A 21,238-nucleotide genomic window follows, 5' to 3' on the forward strand; every position below is an offset into this window, starting at 1 on the left:
TCGGTATCGGATTGTAATGTCAATTATCGGACAACCTTAACAGGCTTTTAAACGATTTCCTAAATATTGAGAAAACACAGCACTGGTTAGCAATTAAGAAGTCATGATTTCCTTTACGTGAGCAATTGCCCCCAAAAATATTATTATCTCGATTCTCGAGACCAATGCTTAATCGGTCCATACCATGACTTAATGAATGGCAAAACTCCGAATTGCGTTTTTCCACTCTCCAATAACGATTGAAACAAAATAAAAATCTGTTGAGGTGAAACGATGGCAACTTAAAGTGATGTCAGTTATGTGTCAGAGAGTATTTTGAAACTGTGCTGTACATGTGTTTGATTTAAAATATTTTCTGTTTTGAGTGAAGCTGAAATGATAAATTAAAATAATTAAATTTGAAACACTTTTACATATAAAAAAAATCTGTAAAAAACAATGTAAAAGAAAAATTCTTGTTTGGAATCAGTTTAGAAAAAAAAACTCTTAAATTGACGTCCCAGAGTCACAACTAATCGACGAAAAGTGCAGGTTTTTGTAGTCCACAGTAACAAAAGTATAGGAAAATACTGTAACAAAACGGTTGTCAAGTGCAGAGCTAAAAAAGTACGACCATTTAAGACGTTTTTGTATGTTTTGCTTTCTAAAAAAATGGCTGCAAATTAATTTCTAGCGTAAACGAAATAAATGCTTTACAATCGCAAGTTACACTTAGATTATATGTTTTTGTGTGCCGATAAAATATTTTGCAAAAATATAAACAATTTAAACAATTAAAAATTACTAAAAAAATGAAAAATGCGTTTTATAAACTTAAATATGCATTTTTCAGTTTGTCAAGATATGTTGAATAAAGGTTTACTTTTTGCAAAGATAAACCCACAAGAAAAAATGTCTATTCCTTAATACTTAATGTTAACTGAATACTTTTTATCATTTTATCACAGGCCCCGGCTAGCTGTTCCCGTACGAATGGATTCGGCGATGTTAAATAAGCAGATTTAGCTAGTTGAAAGTGACTGATGGCGGTCTCGTATTTCTTCAAAATGTTGCTTGTAATTGCGATATTAAAATAACACTCGCCAAGCGTAAGAATAGTTTTATGCCCCTCTGGAATCTCCAATCTTAATTGCAGAGCTTCTAAAAAGCAGGGTAGGGCTTCATTTGCACGACCTAATTGCAGGTGGCAAGTTCCCAGGTGAGTTTTCACTCTGAACAACGTCTTGCATTTTGTTTGACACGAAGTAAGAATGGCATTTGCTGTGGTGAGATACTTCAGGCTAGTTTGGTAATCGTGATGTCCGCTTAAGTGACATTCAGCTATGGTAAGATAGCACTTCCCGGTCTTTTTATCTTTCGTCCAGTCGTCAGTTAATTGTTTTCGTAATTCCAGCTCACGATGTAAAAATCCAAATCCTCGCTCTTTATCTGCAAGAGCATTAATGGAACCGAACATATGCAGCATTTCCGCAATACTGTAATGGCTTTCCGGCAAAGGATCGTCGTATTCGTTTTTCCTTCCCAGCATAAGGGACTTTAATTTTGGAATGCCGTAACGCCGGGTTATTGCTGAAGCCCTCATCAGGTAATCCATACAGTTTTTAACATCGCCCAACATTTCATAGCACTCTGAAATAGCACGTAAACACTGTATGTGCAAATAGTCTGAAGGCTCTTTGAACGATACGATCTCTTTTTCTGCGTCGATTAGATAAGTTAAGCCCAGTTTAAAATTCCTTAGTTTTTTGTAGCACAGACCGACTAAAAGTTTGCTATTTTTGGAAAGATTTTCTTCTGACGATAATTCCAGCCAACCCATTTCACGACACGAATCTAGTGCTTTCTCAAACAGCGACAACGAATACAGAATATATGGTTTTCTTTCGTTATCGTCGAACAACTTAAGGCCAGAAAGGCCCATTAGGTCGAGCATGAATGATTGTAAGTCATAAGCTGTCTCATAGTACAACACAGCCACATTTTCGCCGAGTAATTGAAGTAAAGAAGATCGCCCTGCTTTGGTGTTAGGAAGGAAATCGTTCTGTCCCATTTTGTCGCTGTAATATCTCAGTCTCGTTTCAGTAGCGACACAAACGGCAAATCTTAAACGTGCTGCAAACTCTGTACATATTAATTCCTTCTTTTCTAAGTCATCTACAATTTCAAAAGATGATAAACTCGTGAGTTCTAAATGTCTACCAATCGTTGACAGGAACAAAGTTGTGCTGCGATATATAATTCTCTTCACGTCAAAGTTTTTAAAGTCTTGATCAAATGGAAATTTATTGATGATACTGTTTTTAACATCGTCTTTGGTTGAGTTAATCAGTTCGTCGGTCTTATTTAACCCTCCAACTAGTTTCAAAGATTCCGTGTGATATCTTGAGTATAAGGTTCTATTTCCAGACACAAACGCGGTCTTTGTAAGCATATCAGCAAGATGGTAACCGTTCTTTATTGCTTCCCTTGCTTTGCAGTACTTCAGCATTTCTGTAACAGGTTTAATAAGTTCGGTGACCCATGGTTTTCGTGTGGTGAGCTGTTGTCTACCCAAAGGATTTTTTCCTGCGGCGGGTGCGAAGCCGTCTGGACAAACACCACAAGGTGTGTGGGCGTCAAAAATCCAGTCTTTGATGCTTGAAATGTCCATAAAGCGAATTATAGTTTCTCCCATATTTACTAAAATAATTTGGAAAAGCACGGCGGCCCATCGAAAGTATTCAACGACCTGTTCGTAGTTCTCTAGAAACTGGACGCCATCTTGTAAAATTATGAAGTTTTCAAAATCCGAATAAGGAGTAATTTCCTTTTTAGCAAGAGATCCCATTGCCGCCAAAGCGTATTCGCATGGCGGTTCGCCCAGTACTTCGACGCAAAAGTTCATAATCTCGGCCATTGCTTTCGTGTAAGTTTCCGATACCGCATGTTGCAAATTTAATAAACACGTTTCCTTTTCAGCGGTTTCTCTAAGTGGTTCGGTGATTTCATTTGTGTTTTTTAATTTCCCTAAATCGTCCTTTACAGTTTGGCGCAATTGGAAAAAGTTTTCTTTGCACAATTTAGCAGGCTCGCGCAAATCTGCGCTTTTGTTTTTCGCTCCAGCAAGTGTCAGCACATGACAACCAAGTTCCATAAGTTCTTCTACAAAGTCTGTATTTTCATTGCATCGTATGATAGCGGCGTTAAGCAAAACAGCACTCTTTATCAAATCAACTTTGTTTGGGCTGCGCAGCTTATAGACTTGAGCCATATCGCGAATGATTTGTGCCGTTTTAGCTGTGTTCACTTCTTTTCCTTTGTGATCACAACTTTTTCGAAGTGTTTTCGATAGAAAGTATTCGCAAGCATTTAAGCGAAACGGGTCTTGTCCGAAAATCTCAGGACATCTTGTTTTTCGATAAACGCTGTCTACGCAGTCCCAGTACAGAATTTGCTGATTGAAGCAACTTCGAGGCAATGACATATTGCTCACGGTTTAAATAGCTCTGTAAGAGATAATATAAATGCACATGTTATTAATACCTGTTAATTTATTAAAAGAGTTAGCTCCACTATGCAACATATCAATAGATCGAAATCGGTCTTCTGGTGTAAACCTGTTAACTTATGTTATACTGTCAGTTGTCACCTCAAAACGTCTATTAGGGTTAGGTTTTTCACACTACCTAAAATATGTTGGTTTAGAACACTATATACGGATCTATTCATAAGTTTAATGGTGAAAATAATATGCCTCACGGCAAAGGCTAATTTCGGCAAATTCTCATGATATCACTGATAATGGCATGAGCATTTGCCGAAACGTTTGAACAATAAAGCATGTCGCTTTTTACGTCTATTTGGGCCGTTATTTTCACCATTAGGCTTATGTTGGTTTAGTTACTTATTTGAGTTGAAATATGGATCAACTTGCATAGGTTAGCAATATAATAAACGATACATCACTAAATTGCCTGACTTAACAACATAAGCAACACACTGTAATGCCTAACTTACTGTAATTCACTAGACTAGTTTAGTATGAGTGTATACACTGGCCCGGCAATAAAAACAAGAACTGAAAATGGTGTTCATTGAAGCATAAATATTAAAAATTGTTCAAGCATGGCAGTCCTAAGAAATGGCTGAGCAATTTATGTATTTGTTGTTTTACAAAGCGGTATATTTCGAGGACTTTAGTACTAAGCAATACCGAAATCTTGCACATTGCAACTTTTGGCAACAAACTTTTTACTTTGAACACCCGAATTTAACGAAGCGTTGCATTTGTTTGCAGATTCGGTTACTTTGTAAAGGGTCAATAAACTGAACGCGGAAGTCAAGCTTGAATGCGATCCAAGCTTTCGGTTGTGTCGAAAAAATCGATTTCTATAGGGCTTTAGATTATTATTATCGCAAAGCAAAACTTGAGCATATTAGCAATTTTGTATTTCAAACAAGTAAAGTGTTTGGTAGCCTATAAAGTTTTTGCGTGACTTTAATGAACAGATTCTATTTATTTGATTGTAGGGCCACCCTTTATAATGATTTTAATAAATTATACGTATATAACTAATGGTATGGCCACCATATTTTTCGGCTTATATTCGGGACATTTTAGCCTATATTAAAGCCCATACATTAGTAGGTGTCATTTTGAACGTTTCGAAAGAGGTATTTCAAACGTTTAAAATGATTCCTATACTTCTGTATGGGATTGTTCTTTTTCCGGCAAGGCATGTTTTTTCTAAGTAGTATCCCGTGAGTGTTTGAAATACGTTAAATTGCTTGACTTATTAATTTGCCGTTCTGCATGAGTAAATTTCGTTTTTATGGTCAAATAAAGATTGCAACGGGTTTCACATTTGTCTTATGGCCATATGTTTGAGACGCCAGTAGACATTGAATTAGTATAGCTCTTGTTAAACTGTAAGTAAACATGATGACACAGTAACTTTTTAAAAGTTATGTGTTTGTTTACGCACACGCAATCATATTTGTCCTAAGTCTACTTGAGTTCATTCGGGTCCAAAAAACAGTAGTGACGCATATCAAGACTAACGGTCCTACATTATTGATATCCTTTGTAGGCTTTTTATGAGAAGCGGCTTGATGTTTTTGTAGGCTAGTAGACAGTTTGAATATTTACAGTATTTAACCAGTAAGGTTGTTTTACAGTAGCGAGATAGACTAGATTGCAGTGGTTTATCAAATGTGTTATTGCTATGAACGAATTTTAGGTTCATATAGCCTACCAAATATAATACAGCTAATATATATTTACTGCCCCAGTCTGTATTGTTCGTTACAGATCTATTAAACTAAAGCTATGTCACGGTCTATAAGCTGCTTTAATCAGCAAATTCTGTACTGGGGCTGCGTAGATATTGTTTTCGGAAAAACAAGATGTCCTGAAAATCTCAGTCAAGTCGAATTTCAACTCAACGCTTGCGAATACTTTCTATCAAAAACACTTCGAAAAAGTTGTGATCACAAAGGAAAAGAAGTCAACACAGCAAAAACGGCACAAATCATTCGCGATATGGCTCATGTCTATAAGCTGCGCAGCCCAAACAAAGTTGATTTGATAAAAAGTGCTGTTTTGTTTAACGCCGCTATCATACGATGCAATGAAAATACAGACTTTGTAGAAGAACTTATGGAACTTGGTTGTCATGTGCTGACACTTGCTAGAGCGAAAAACAAAAGCGCAGATTTGCACGAGCCTGCTAAATTGTGCAAAGAAAGCTTTTCCCAGTTGCGCCAATCTGTAAAGAACGATTTAGGGAAATTAAAAAACACAAATGAAATCACCGAACCACTTAGAGAAACCGCTGAAAAGGAAACGTGTTTATTAAATTTGCAACATACAGTATCGGAAACTTACACGAAAGCAATGGCCGAGATTATGAACTTTTGCGTCGAAGTACTGGGCGAACCGCCATGCGAATACGCTTTGGCGGCAATGGGATCTCTTGCTAAAAAGGAAATTACTCCTTATTCGGATTTTGAAAACTTTATAATTTTACAAGATGGCGTCCAGTTTCTAGAGAACTACGAACAGATCGTTGAATACTTTCGATGGGCCTCCGTGCTTTTCCAAATTATTTTAGTGAATATGGGAGAAACTATAATTCGCTTTATGGACATTTCAAGCATCAAAGACTGGATTTTTGACGCCCACACACCTTGTGGTGTTTGTCCAGACGGCTTCGCACCGGCCGCAGGAAAAAATCCTTTGGGTAGACAACAGCTCACCGCACGAAAACCGTGGGTTACCGAACTTATAAAACCTGTTACAGAAATGCTAAAGAACTGCAAAGCAAGGGAAGCAATAAAGAACGGATACCATCTTGCTGATATGCTTACAAAGACTGCGTTTGTGTCTGGCAATAGAACCTTATATGCAAGATATCACATTGAATCTTTAAAACTTGTTGGAGAGTTAAATAAGACCGACGAACTGATTAACTCAACCAAAGACGATGTTAAAAACAGTATCATCAATAAATTTCCATTTGATCAAGACTTTAAAAACTTTGACGTGAAGAGAATTATATATCGCAGCACAACTTTGTTCCTGTCAACGATTGGTAGACATTTAGAACTCACGAGTTTATCATCTTTTGAAATTGTAGATGACTTAGAAAAGAAGGAATTAATATGTACAGAGTTTGCACCACGTTTAAGATTTGCCGTTTGTGTCGCTACTGAAACGAGACTGAGATATTACAGCGACAAAATGGGACAAAACGATTTTCTTCCAAATACCAAAACAGGGCGATCTTCTTTACTTCAATTACTCGGCGAAAATGTGGCTGTGTTGTACTATGAGACAGCTTACGACTTACAATCATTCATGCTCGACCTAATGGGCCTTTCTGCTCTTAAGTTGTTCCACGATGACGAAAGAAAACCATATATTCTGTATTCGTTGTCGCTGTTTGGGAAAGCACTGGACGAATGTCGTGGATTGGGTTGGCTAGAATTATTATCTGATAAGCATACTAAGAATAGCAAACTGTTAGTTGGTTTATGTTATAAAAAACTGGAAAATTTCCAGCAGGGTAAACTGTTTCTAATCGACGCAGAAAAAGGGATGGCGTCATCAGAAAAAAATTCTGACTATTTGCATATACAATGCTTACTTGCCCTTTCCAACTGCTGTAAAATGTTAGGTGAATTTGAAAATGCTATGTTTTACGTTAACATGGCATCAAAAAAGAACTTGCGTTACGGCGGTGCAAAACTGAGATCTTTTATGATGGGAAGGAAAAACGAATACCACGATCCTTTGCAGCAAAGCCATTACGATATTGCCGATGCGCTGCGTATTTTCGGCGCAGTTTTTGCTCTTTCAAATAAAAAGAGAGGATTCGGCTTCTTACATCGTGAGCTTGAATTGCGAAAAAAATTAACTGACGACTGGACGAAAGATAAAAAGACCGGGAAGTGTTATCTTACTATTGGCGAATGTAATTTAAGTTGGTTTAACGACTATAAAACTAGTCTTAAGTATCTAACTACAGCAAATTCAATCCTTACCTCGTGTCAAGTAAAATGTAAGACGTTGTTCAAAGTGAAGACGCACTTGGGAACTTGCCACCTGCAATTATGTCGTGCAAAAGAAGCTTTACCCTGCTTTCTTGAAGCGTTACAATTAAGATTGGAGATTCCAGAAGGGAATAAATCGGTTCTTACGCTTGGCGAGTGTTATTTTAATGTCGCTATTACAAGCAACATTTTAAAGAAATATGAGACCGCCATCAATCATTTTCAACTAGCTAAATCTGCTTATGTAACCTCACCGAACCCATTCGTTCGAAAAATATATGTTGGTTCTTGTGACACAATGATCCAAAGTATTCAGTTAAATATGCAAAAACATTTGGAATTGGGGCATACCCAGCCGTGAAAATGTTCTTGTATTGTTACGTCTATGGTAATAATTATTATGGTTTACAACTAAACTTCTCTTAAAAGGTTTTTCCTTCGACTATATTTGATATATTGCAAATGTTATACCTAATAATGCGCTTTTAGACTACTCAACTGACAATTTATCTTTTGTACGCCTGTCAGTTTATCAGCTGTGTTTGCAGAAATGCGAAATGAGTAGAAACTACCTAAATCAAGCATTTCTTTCTTCTTTACGAAAGTTATTATAGACAAAACTGCGAAACAGACAAAATGTTAAATCTGTTCAAAACAAGTCCATTACCTTTTTAATGAGATTCAAATGAAGAAATCGATTTGCTATCTTTTTATTTGGGTGGCAAAACCTGAAGATAAACAATGTAATTCGTCAATTTTCGGCGGCTTGAGTCATTAATCTTTTTACAGCGTGAGCTTGCATTAATTAAACAAATAATTGACGACTGGACGCAAGGTGAAAAAAGGCCGGAAAATATTATCTAATTGTGATTTGTAAAGCAAGTTTAAACAAAATACCCACGTGAATATATCTTTGTTGATATACGTTTTAGTAAATTCACCTTTTGCAAATACACGTTTCAGCCTGTCCTTATTTTAATTTTGTCTGCGTATGCCAACATAAAAACTAACGTGTTTGTAATTCAATGGGTCCTTTTCGTTACACAATCGAAGAGATGTGGTATAAATCCCAAGTGGTCACATTTCGTTTATTATGCTCTGCCAAAATATAAGGACTTTCAAAATTCGCTTGGGAATTGTCCGGAGAACTTCAAAATTGCAAAGTGCAATTATTCCCAAGCCGACTGGGCTAAATGGAAATGGTGCAAATAAATTGAGCAGTAAGCAAATATTACTGCAGTTTGCTACCTTAATGGTCGATTTTTTCCTTCAGCATCGAGTTATTGTTTATCAAGGAGATTTATTACAACTTTTTGTGATGCCTATATATATACAGTCCAGCAAAAAGTAAGCATAAACAAATATAAAACCACTTTAAAGATTTGTCTTATATTAAACAAACAATGATATTTACAAAATACATAAGTAAACAACTAAACAATGCTTAAAAATTAAGAGTATATTTTACAGTGTTGACGTCACATCTAAATTTTAGGGATATCCGAAAAAAGCAGATTAAAGCCGATAATTGATAAAAAAATAGTATTGGTTAACAAATTAGGGTAACTAAACTGCTTAATGTTATACGGATTTGGCTTATTATTTCTGGAAAATTTTTTAGCTTTGAATTTGTCTTTACCGAAAAATATCGTGAGTCGGTATCCGATTATAATGTCAATTATCGGACAACCTTAACAGGCTTTTAAACGATTTCCTAAATATTGAGAAAACACAGCACTGGCTAGCAATTAAGAAGTCATGATTCCCTTTACGTGAGCAATTGCCCCAAAAAATATTATTATCTCGATTCTCGAGACCAATGCTTAATCGGTCCATACCATAACTTAATGAATGGCAAAACTCCGAATTGCGTTTTTCCACTCTCCAATAACGATTGAAACAAAATAAAAATCTTGTAAGTTGAGGTGAAAGGATGGCAACTTAAAGTGATGTCAATTATGTGTCAGAGAGTATTTTGAAACTGTGCTGATTTAAAATATTTTCTTTTTTGAGTGAAGCTGAAATGATAAATTAAAATAATTAAATTTGATATATATAAAAAATCTCCCGCGAGTAATACAATATAAAAGAAAAATTCTTGTTTTGGAATGAGTTAATATTTAGATTGTTAAGTAAAAGCAGGTACAAAAGCATAAACACTTTATAATTTTTTGCTATGCCTGTTTTTGATAAACCGTCTAAAAATCATTAAAACATATTTAAAAAAAAAAACTCCTAAATTAACGTCCCAGAGTCACAACTAATCGACGAAAAGTGCAGGTTTTTGTAGTCCACAGTAACAAAGAATGACAAGTATAGGAAAATACTGTAACAAAACGGTTGTCAAGTGCGGGGTTAAAAAAGTACGACCATTTAAGAAGTTTTTGGTATGTTTTGATTTCTACAAATATTGGCTGCAAATTAATTTCTAGCGTAAACGAAATAAATGCTTTACAGTCGCAAGTTACACTTAGATTATATGTTTTTGGGTGCCGATTAAATATTTTGCAATAAAATAAACAATTTAAATTACTAAAAAAATTAAAAATGCTTTTATAAACTTAAATATGCATTTTTCAGTTTGTCAATATAAGTTGAATAAAGGTTTAGTTTTTGCAAAGGTTAACCCACAATTGAAAAAAATTTCTATTCCATAATCCCTAATGTTAACTGAATTCTTTTTATAATTTCATCACAGGCCCCAGCTAACTGTTCCCGTACGAATGGATTCGGCGATGTTAAATAAGCAGATTTAGCCAGTTGAAAGTGACTGATGGCGGTCTCGTATTTCTTCAAAATTTTGCTTGTAATAGCGATATTAAAATAACACTCGCCAAGCGTAAGAATAGTTTTATGCCCCTCTGGAATCTCCAATCTTAATTGCAGAGCTTCTAAAAAGCAGGGTAGGGCTTCATTTGCACGACCTAATTGCAGGTGGCAAGTTCCCAGGTGAGTTTTCACTCTGAACAACGTCTTGCATTTTGTTTGACACGAAGTAAGAATGGCATTTGCTGTGGTGAGATACTTCAGGCTAGTTTGGTAATCGTGATGTCCGCTTAAGTGACATTCAGCTATGGTAAGATAGCACTTCCCGGTCTTTTTATCTTTCGTCCAGTCGTCAGTTAATTGTTTTCGTAATTCCAGTTCACGATGTAAAAATCCAAATCCTCGCTCTTTATCTGCAAGAGCATTAATGGAACCGAACATATGCAGCATTTCCGCAATACTGTAATGGCTTTCCGGCAAAGGATCGTCGTATTCGTTTTTCCTTCCCAGCATAAGGGACTTTAATTTTGGAATGCCGTAACGCCGGGTTATTTCTGAAGCCCTCATCAGGTAATCCATACAGTTTTTAACATCGCCCAACATTTCATAGCAGTTTGAAAGGGCAAGTAAACACTGTATGTGCAAATAGTCTGAAGGCTCTTTGAACGATACGATCTCTTTTTCTGCGTCGATTAGATAAGTTAAGCCCAGTTTAAAATTCCTTAGTTTTTTGTAGCACAGACCGACTAAAAGTTTGCTATTTTTGGAAAGATTTTCTTTCGACGATGATTCCAGCCAACCCATTTCACGACACGAATCTAGTGCTTTCCCAAACAGCGACAACGAATACAGAATATATGGTTTTCTTTCGTCATCATGGAACAACTTAAGACCAGAAAGACCCATTAGGTCGAGCATGAATGATTGTAAGTCATAAGCTGTCTCATAGTACAACACAGCCACATGTTCGCCGAGTAATTGAAGTAAAGAAGATCGCCCTGTTTTGGTGTTAGGAAGGAAATCGTTATGTCCCATTTTGTCGCTGTAATATCTCAGTCTCGTTTCAGTAGCGACACAAACGGCAAATCTTAAACGTGCTGCACACTCTGTACATATTAATTCCTTCTTTTCTAAGTCATCTACAATTTCAAAAGATGATAAACTCGTGAGTTCGAAATATCTACCAATCGTTGACAGGAACAAAGTTGTGCTGCGATATATAATTCTCTTCACGTCAAAGTTTTTAAAGTCTTGATCAAATGGAAATTTATTGATGATACTGTTTTTAACATCGTCTTTGGTTGAGTTAATCAGTTCGTCGGTCTTATTTAACTCTCCAACTAGTTTCAAAGATTCCGTGTGATATCTTGAGTATAAGGTTCTATTGCCAGACACAAACGCGGTCTTTGTAAGCATATCAGCAAGATGGTATCCGTTCTTTATTGCTTCCCTTGCTTTGCAGTACTTCAGCATTTCTGTAACAGGTTTAATAAGTTCGGTGACCCATGGTTTTCGTGTGGTGAGCTGTTGTCTACCCAAAGGATTTTTTCCTGCGGCGGGTGCGAAGCCGTCTGGACAAACACCACAAGGTGTGTGGGCGTCAAAAATCCAGTCTTTGATGCTTGAAATGTCCATAAAGCGAATTATAGTTTCTCCCATATTTACTAAAATAATTTGGAAAAGCACGGCGGCCCATCGAAAGTATTCAACGATCTGTTCGTAGTTCTCTAGAAACTGGACGCCATCTTGTAAAATTATAAAGTTTTCAAAATCCGAATAAGGAGTAATTTCATTTTTAGCAAGAGATCCCATTGCCGCCAAAGCGTATTCGCATGGCGGTTCGCCGAGTACTTCGACGCAAAAGTTCATAATCTCGGCCATTGCTTTCGAGTAAGTTTCCGATACTGTATGTTGCAAATTTAATAAACACGTTTCCTTTTCAGCGGTTTCTCTAAGTGGTTCGGTGATTTCATTTGTGTTTTTTAATTTCTCTAAATCGTTCTTTACAGTTTGGCGCAATTGGGAAAAGTTTTCTTTGCACAATTCAGCAGGCTCGCGCAAATCTGCGCTTTTGTTTTTCGCTCCAGCAAGTGTCAGCACATGACAACCAAGTTCCATAAGTTCTTCTACAAAGTGTGTATTTTCATTGCATCGTATGATGGCGGCGTTAAGCAAAACAGCACTTTTTATCAAATCAACTTTGTTTGGGCTGCGCAGCTTATAGACTTGAGCCATATCGCGAATGATTTGTGCCGTTTTAGCTGTGTTCACTTCTTTTCCTTTGTGATCACAACTTTTTCGAAGTGTTTTCGATAGAAAGTATTCGCAAGCATTTAAGCGAAACGGGTCTTGTCCGATAATCTCAGGACATCTTGTTTTTCGATAAACGCTGTCTACGCAGTCCCAGTACAGAATTTGCTGATTGAAGCAACTTCGAGGCAATGACATATTGCTCACGGTTTAAATAGCTCTGTAAGAGATAATATAAACGCACATGTTATTAACACCTGTTAACTTATAAATAGAGTTAGCTCCACTAGGCAACATATCAGTAGATCGAAATCGGTCTTCTGGTGTAAACCTGTTAACTTATGTTACTCTTATGTTTCAACAATAGGGTGTATCTTTATAGAATCGAAAACCATCGGCGGCAGGTTTTAGCCAGTCGATCACTGCTCCGCTGACGCGTATATTAACAAGTAAAACTCATAGTTAAAAACATGAGTAAAAACAGGATCAGACGTTTTGTTTAAAGGAAAATATATTTCGCCAAAGTGGCATCATCAGTTCCTGTAAGAGTACAAATAAATTAAATCAGAGCGCAGCCATCAACAAACTAATAAAAGTAAAGTCTTTAAAAGATTCATCGATGACATTGTCTGGATTGTTGCAGGCGGAGCAGCAAACAGACACATTCAAACATCTTTGGAAAAGGCATTTGCAGCACATGGACTCCGTCTCCTATTTCGTTCCTTTTGTACAACCGACGTACGTGGACAGGTCGAGTTTCTTGACGTACTCCATGTCCCATGTGCAGAATCACCCTTCGGCTTCAAAATAAAGGATTTCAAAAAAGAAACTGCAAAACATCGGCACTTCTTACACGGAACTTCCCACCACCCCATTTCCGTTTTTAAATCAATCATAACTGGAGAGGCGACACGCCTTAGACGACTAAACGAGATGGAGGAAGACTACTCACTGAGCCTTCAAAATCTCGGCAAGAAATGTCTGCGGTCGCAGTTCCCTCCAAGGATGGTTAAAGTCACGTTAAAAACTGCAGCACAGTTTGAAGCTAAAGTGCGCCAAAGGCAGACAAAGAAAAACAGAAAGGACCTTGTAGTTTGGCCCACAGCCTTTCCAAAGCTGCTTAAAACTACCTTAGACGAAAGAAGGCTGCAGCCACAAGCGATGCTTGTCTACAAAAGACCTCCGACACTTGGAAGCGTACTTACCAACTACCGCGCAATTAGTCAACCGGCAAGTACCATCCCTTCCACTGGAAAGTCAATCCCGTGCGGCCACTGCTGTTTATGCGGTCATTATAAACAGGCAGAGAGCATGGTCTCGAAGGTTTTCACAGTTCCCACTCGCAATGGGAACATAGCACTGAAACAAGCACTTTGCTGCACCGACCACGGTATTTACATGGCGTCCTGTCGGCAATGTGGCGAACGATACGTCGGGCAAACAAAAAATTCATTTGCAACAAGGTGGAGAGGCCATAGAGCAGTATGGAAAACTTTCAAGTACAAAGAAAATAACGACAAAGCAGCACTTCTGCGCCACTACGCTGACAAACACATGTCCATGCTGAGGCAGAGGCCTACCATTGCAGAGTGTTTCAGCATAACATTTTTAGAAAAACCACCTTTTAATAAGTTGGACATATGTGAAGCAAAGTGGCTAAAGGTAGTCAACGCAACCATTAACATCCAAAAAATGGTTCTACCGCGAATAAGATAAACCGCTATCTTATCGCTACCCATTCGAGCCGCATTTTACCGTCTAGCATCTCGCACTGCTCATATGTATTTTTTTCCCCTTCCTCCACTTATTTGCGTCGCCTACTCATTTATCCCAGTCGTGTTGCCTGCGAGGCTGTAGTGCTTTTCATTGCGTTTTTAGTCTATTATAATGTTTTAATATTTTATTGTTTACCTTTATTGGTTTGTTGATGGCTGCGCTCTGATTTTATTTATTTGTACTCTTACAGGAACTGATGATGCCACTTTGGCGAAATATATTTTCCTTTAAACAAAACGTCTGATCCTGTTTTTACTCATGTTTTTAACTATGAGTTTTACTTGTTACTCTTATGTTGTCACCTCAAAACGTCTATTAGGGTTAGGTTTTTCACACTACCTAAAATATGTTGGTTTAGAACACTATATACGGATCTATTCATAAGTTTAATGGTGAAAATAATATGCCTCACGGCAAAGGCTAATTTCGGCAAATGCTCATGATATCACTGATAATGGCATGAGCATTTGCCGAAATGTTTGAACAATAAAGCATGTCGCTTTTTACGTCTATTTTGGCCGTTATTTTCACCATTAGACTTATGTTGGTTTAGTTACTTATTTGAGTTGAAATATGGATCAACTTGCATAGGTTAGCAATATAATAAACGATACATCACTAAATTGCCTGACTTAACAACATAAGCAACACACTGTAATGCCTAACTTACTGTAATTCACTAGACTAGTTTAGTAGGAGTGTATACACTGGCCCGGCAATAAAAACAAGAACTGAAAATGGTGTTCATTAAAGCATAAATATTAAAAATTGTTCAAGCATGGCAGTCCTAAGAAATGGCTGAGCAATTTATGTATTTGTTGTTCTACAAAGCGGTATATTTCGAGGACTTTAGTACTAAGCAATACCGAAATCTTGCACATTGCAACTTTTAGCAACAAACTTTTTACTTTGAACACCCGAATTTAACGAAGCGTTGCATTTGTTTGCAGATTCGGTTACTTTGTAAAGGGTCAATAAACTGAACGCGGAAGTCAAGCTTGAATGCGATCCAAGCTTCCGGTTGTGTCGAAAAAATCGATTTCTATGGGGCTTTAGATAATTATTATCGCAAAGCAAAACTTGAGCATATTAGTAATTTTGTATTTCAAACAAGTAAAGTGTTTGGTAGCCTATAAAGTTTTTGCGTGACTTTAATGAACAGATTGTATTTATTTGATTGTAGGGTCACCCTTTATAATGACTTTAATAAATTATACGTATATACCTAATGGTATGGCCACCATATTTTTCGGCTTATACTCGGGACATTTTCGAACAAAACTACAAAAAAATGTATATATAGTCATAGCGTGACGTCACAAAACATATAACTTTAAAGGCCGTTTGTTGCCGGTCAAGTTCTCGAGCGTTTGTGCAATTTAAAATATGGCAAAATGTATCACGATAGTGTGCGACGAAAGTTCACATAATTCGGGCGAGAAACTCGCCTTTAGGAATTCAAATTTTTGATACATTAATTGTTCATATAAAAACGGTTCCCCAACAGATAACAAAATACATTTATCTCGGTTATCTTGAAGATAACTTTAGACTACAGAAAAGGAATAACCCCCCTCCCCCCAACTTAGATTAGAAAAAGGTATAAAATGCCAATACAACACTATTGATTGCCAGTAAATCTTGACGTCGCTGCAGTATTCGGTAAGGTAAGACGGTATAAATCGAGCGAAGCATGAACAAATGGAAGTAAAACTAAATTAGGATAAAAGAATGTGAATCCAAATGTTTCATAAATTAGAACATGGTCGTGATATTATTTTTTAGTTATAGTGTGAAGACAGAATAAATTGGATCGAAGCGCAAAAAATGCATTTATAAATATTCCATTTAAACTTTCGTATGAAAGAGAGATACAAAACGCGTAATACATACAGAGACATACTTAAAATAGGGTCAATTTTGCCAAACAAGCTACTGTACTCTATATTAGTTATGTCCAAACCATAGGCTATGACAGACTGAGCGTGAGGGTAATGAAAAAGGCCTCCTCAACCTTTAGATTCACTTCCGCAAGTTGTTTTACGCTTCAGTAACCATTTCCATAAACAAATGAGACGCCCTTCAGGTCTACCTTTTGAACAATAGGTAGAAAATAAAAAACAAAACATGTTAGAGCATAATGGATAGAGGTTGTAGTAGGACGTAGTAAGTAGCCTATATTAAAGCCCATACATTAGTAGGTGTCATTTTGAACGTTTCGAAAGAGGTATTCCAAACGTTTAAAATGATTCCTATACTTCTGTATGGGATTGTTCTTTTTCCGGCAAGGCATGTTTTTTCTAAGTAGTACCCCGTGAGTGTTTGAAATACGTTAAATAGCTTGACTTATTAGTTTGCCGTTCTGCATGAGTAAATTTCGTTTTTATGGTCAAATAAAGATTGCAACGGGTTTCACATTTTTCTTATGGCCATATGTTTGAGACGCCAGTAGACATTGAATTAGTATAGCTCTTGTTAAACTGTAAGTAAACATGATGACACAGTAACTTTTTAAAAGTTATGTGTTTGTTTACGCACACGCAATCATATTTGTCCTAAGTCTACTTGAGTTCATTCGGGTCCAAAAAACAGTAGTGACGCATATCAAGACTAACGGTCCTACATTATTGATATCCTTTGTAGGCTTTTTATGAGAAGCGGCTTGATGTTTTTGTAGGCTAGTAGACAGTTTGAATATTTACAGTATTTAACCAGTAAGGTTGTTTTACAGTAGCGAGATAGACTAGATTGCAGTGGTTTATCAAATGTGTTATTGCTATGAACGAATTTTAGGTTCATATAGCCTACCAAATATAATACAGCTAATATATATTTACTGCCCCAGTCTGTATTGTTCGTTACAGATCTATTAAACTAAAGCTATGTCACGGTCTATAAGCTGCTTTAATCAGCAAATTCTGTACTGGGGCTGCGTAGATATTGTTTTCGGAAAAACAAGATGCCCTGAAAATCTCAGTCAAGTCGAATTTCAACTCAACGCTTGCGAATACTTTCTATCAAAAACACTTCGAAAAAGTTGTGATCACAAAGGAAAAGAAGTCAACACAGCAAAAACGGCACAAATCATTCGCGATATGGCTCATGTCTATAAGCTGCGCAGCCCAAACAAAGTTGATTTGATAAAAAGTGCTGTTTTGTTTAACGCCGCTATCATACGATGCAATGAAAATACAGACTTTGTAGAAGAACTTATGGAACTGGGTTGTCATGTGCTGACACTTGCTAGAGCGAAAAACAAAAGCGCAGATTTGCGCGAGCCTGCTGAATTGTGCAAAGAAAGCTTTTCCAAGTTGCGCCAAACTGTAAAGAACGATTTAGGGAAATTAAAAAACACAAATGAAATCACCGAACCACTTAGAGAAACCGCTGAAAAGGAAACGTGTTTATTAAATTTGCAACATACAGTATCAGAAACTTACTCGAAAGCAATGGCCGAGATTATGAACTTTTGCGTCGAAGTACTGGGCGAACCGCCATGCGAATACGCTTTGGCGGCAATGGGATCTCTTGCTAAAAAGGAAATTACTCCTTATTCGGATTTTGAAAACTTTATAATTTTACAAGATGGCGTCCAGTTTCTAGACAACTACCAACAGATCGTTGAATACTTTCGATGGGCCTCCGTGCTTTTCCAAATTATTTTAGTAAATATGGGAGAAACTATAATTCGCTTTATGGACATTTCAAGCATCAAAAACTGGATTTTTGACGCCCACACACCTTGTGGTGTTTGTCCAGACGGCTTCGCACCGGCCGCAGGAAAAAATCCTTTGGGTAGACAACAGCTCACCGCACGAAAACCGTGGGTTACCGAACTTATAAAACCTGTTACAGAAATGCTGAAGTACTGCAAAGCAAGGAAAGCAATAAAGAACGGATACCATCTTGCTGATATGCTTACAAAGACTGCGTTTGTGTCTGGCAATAGAACCTTATATGCAAGATATCACACTGAATCTTTAAAACTTGTTGGAGAGTTAAATAAGACCGACGAACTGATTAACTCAAGCAAAGACGATGTTAAAAACAGTATCATCAATAAATTTCCATTTGATCAGGACTTTAAAAACTTCGACGTGAAGAGAATTATATATCGCAGCACAACTTTGTTCCTGTCAACGATTGGTAGACATTTAGAACTCACGAGTTTATCATCTTTTGAAATTGTAGATGACTTAGAAAAGAAGGAATTAATATGTACAGAGTTTGCAGCACGTTTAAGATTTGCCGTTTGTGTCGCTACTGAAACGAGACTGAGATATTACAGCGACAAAATGGGACAGAACGATTTCCTTCATAACACCAAAACAGGGCGATCTTCTTTACTTCAATTACTCGGCGAAAATGTGGCTGTGTTGTACTATGATACAGCTTACGACTTACAATCATTCATGCTCGGCCTAATGGGCCTTTCTGGCCTTAAGTTGTTCCACGATGACGAAAGAAAACCATATATTCTGTATTCGTTGTCGCTGTTTGGGAAAGCACTGGACGAATGTCGTGGATTGGGTTGGCTAGAATTATTATCTGATAAGCATACTAAGAATAGCAAACTGTTAGTTGGTTTATGTTATAAAAAACTGGAAAATTTCCAGCGAGGTAAACTATTTTTAATCGACACAGAAAAAGAAATGGTGTCATCAGAAAAACCTTCTGACTATTTGCACATACAATGCTTACTTGCCCTTTCCAACTGCTGTAAAATGTTAGGTGAATTTGAAAATGCTCTCTTTTACGTTAACATGGCATCAAAAAAGAACTTGCGTTACGGCGGTGCAAAACTGAGATCTTTTATGATGGGAAGGAAAAACGAATACCACGATCCTTTGCAGCAAAGCCATTACGATATTGCCGATGCGCTGCATATTTTCGGCACAGTTTTTGCTCTTTCCAATAAAAAGAGAGGATTTGGGTTCTTACTTCGTGAGCTTGAATTGCGAAAAAAATTAACTGACGACTGGACGAAAGATAAAAAGACCGGGAAGTGTTATCTTACTATTGGCGAATGTCATTTAAGTTGGTTTAACGACTATAAAACAAGTCTTAAGTATCTAACTACAGCAAATTCAATCCTTACCTCGTGTCAAGTAAAATGTAAGACGTTGTTCAAAGTGAAGACGCACTTGGGAACTTGCCACCTGCAATTAGGTCGAGCAAAAGAAGCTTTACCCTGCTTTCTTGAAGCGTTACAATTAAGATTGGAGATTCCAGAAGGGAATAAATCGGTTCTTACGCTTGGCGAGTGTTATTTTAATGTCGCTATTACAAGCAACATTTTAAAGAAATATGAGACCGCCATCAATCATTTTCAACTAGCTAAATCTGCTTATGTAACCTCACCGAACCCATTCGTTCGAAAAATATATGTTGGTTCTTGTGACACAATGATCCAAAGTATTCAGTTAAATATGCAAAAACATTTGGAATTGGGGCATACCCAGCCGTGAAAATGTTCTTCTTATATTGTTACGTCATAGTAATAATTATTATGGTTTACAACTAAACTTCTCTTAAAAGGTTTTTCCTTCGACTATATTTGATATATTGCAAATGTTATACCTAATAATGCGCTTTTAGACTACTCAACTGACAATTTATCTTTTGTACGCCTGTCAGTTTGTTAGCTGTGTTTACAGAAATGCGAAGTGAGTAGAAACTACCTAATCTTCTAGCATTTCTTTCTTCTTTACGAAAGTTATTATAGACAAAACTGCGAAACAGACAAAATGCTAAATCTGTTCAAAACAAGTCCATTACCTTTTTAATGAGATTCAAATAAAGAAATCGATTTGCTATCTTTTTATTTGGGTGGCAAAATCAGAAGATAAAAAAGGTAATTCGTCAATTTCGGCGGCTTGAGTCATTAATCTTTTTACAGCGGGAGCTTGCATTAATTAAACAAATAATTGACGACTGGACGCAAGATGAAAAAAGGCTGGAAAATATTATCTAATTATGATTTGTAAAGCAAGTTTAAACAAAATACCCACGTGAATATATCTTTGTTGATATACGTTTTAGTAAACTCACCTTTTGCAAATACACGTTTCAGCCTGTCCTTATTTTAATTTTGTCTGCGTATGCCAAAATAAAAACTAACGTGTTTGTAATTCAATGGGCCCTTTTCGTTACACAATCGAAGAGATGTGGTATAAATCCTAAGTGGTCACATTTCGTTTATTGTGCTGTGCCAAAACTGTAACGACTTTTAAAATTCGTTCAGGAATTGTCCGGAGAACTTCAAAATTGCAAAGTGCAATTATTCCCAAGCCGACTGGGCTAAATGGAAATGGTGCAAATAAATTGAGCAGTAAGCAAATATTACTGCAGTTTGCTACCTTAATGATCGATTTTTTCCTTCAGCATCGAGTTATTGTTTATCAAAAGGAGATTTATTACAACTTTTTGCAATGCGACCTTTAAACCCGCGGGAGGCATCCGGCCCACCAAACCATTAAACCCAATCCGCGGCTTATTTTCTTTTGTAAGAAGTCACACTTTGTATTATCTAATAATGTATTTTGGATAACGTTTTGAACACCAGCCCTACACTACACTTTCTATAGTTGCGTAATACAAAACTTTAATGGCAAAAATGAAAAAGTACACCTGAAAAAAAAAGTACACCTGAAAATTACGTACAAGACTTGCCAGATTTTTTAACCTTTGTTCACGCTTTGCGTTAACGATCTTTATACATCAAGTTTTTTACCTTATGATGCTGTCATTTGAACTAGATTAGCGCTTCTTGCGCTGTAGAAGACTGACAAGTGCCAAAGTGCGTCGCGTACACACGGAAAACGTGTTCAAAAATACGAACAATCGAACAAACATTTTTAATTTTGAAAAAACTTGCAAGAAATGTCGGTATACCCCCCAAAAATTCGCGCCC

The 21,238-nt window shown here is 36.9% G+C and overlaps 2 protein-coding genes across 2 annotated transcripts; one reads left to right on the top strand and one right to left on the bottom strand.

Moving 5' to 3' along the window:
• Positions 1 to 8,841: 8,841 nt before the first annotated feature.
• On the bottom strand, positions 8,842 to 12,792 carry LOC146140792 (uncharacterized). The gene has a single exon (XM_083391330.1). The coding sequence runs from the start codon at positions 12,745 to 12,747 to the stop codon at positions 10,180 to 10,182; it is 2,568 nt and encodes an 855-aa protein (XP_083247456.1). The 5' UTR covers positions 12,748 to 12,792; the 3' UTR covers positions 8,842 to 10,179.
• A 4,550-nt stretch (positions 12,793 to 17,342) lies between these two features.
• LOC146140793 (uncharacterized) lies at positions 17,343 to 20,319 on the top strand. The gene has a single exon (XM_083391335.1). It carries the CDS (start codon positions 17,421 to 17,423, stop codon positions 19,791 to 19,793), a length of 2,373 nt encoding a protein of 790 aa, XP_083247461.1. The 5' UTR covers positions 17,343 to 17,420; the 3' UTR covers positions 19,794 to 20,319.
• The last annotated feature ends 919 nt before the right edge of the window (positions 20,320 to 21,238 follow it).

This window comes from Ascidiella aspersa, chromosome 6 (genome assembly GCF_963924565.1).
Source record: "Ascidiella aspersa chromosome 6, kaAscAspe10.2, whole genome shotgun sequence".
NCBI lineage: Eukaryota > Metazoa > Chordata > Ascidiacea > Phlebobranchia > Ascidiidae > Ascidiella > Ascidiella aspersa.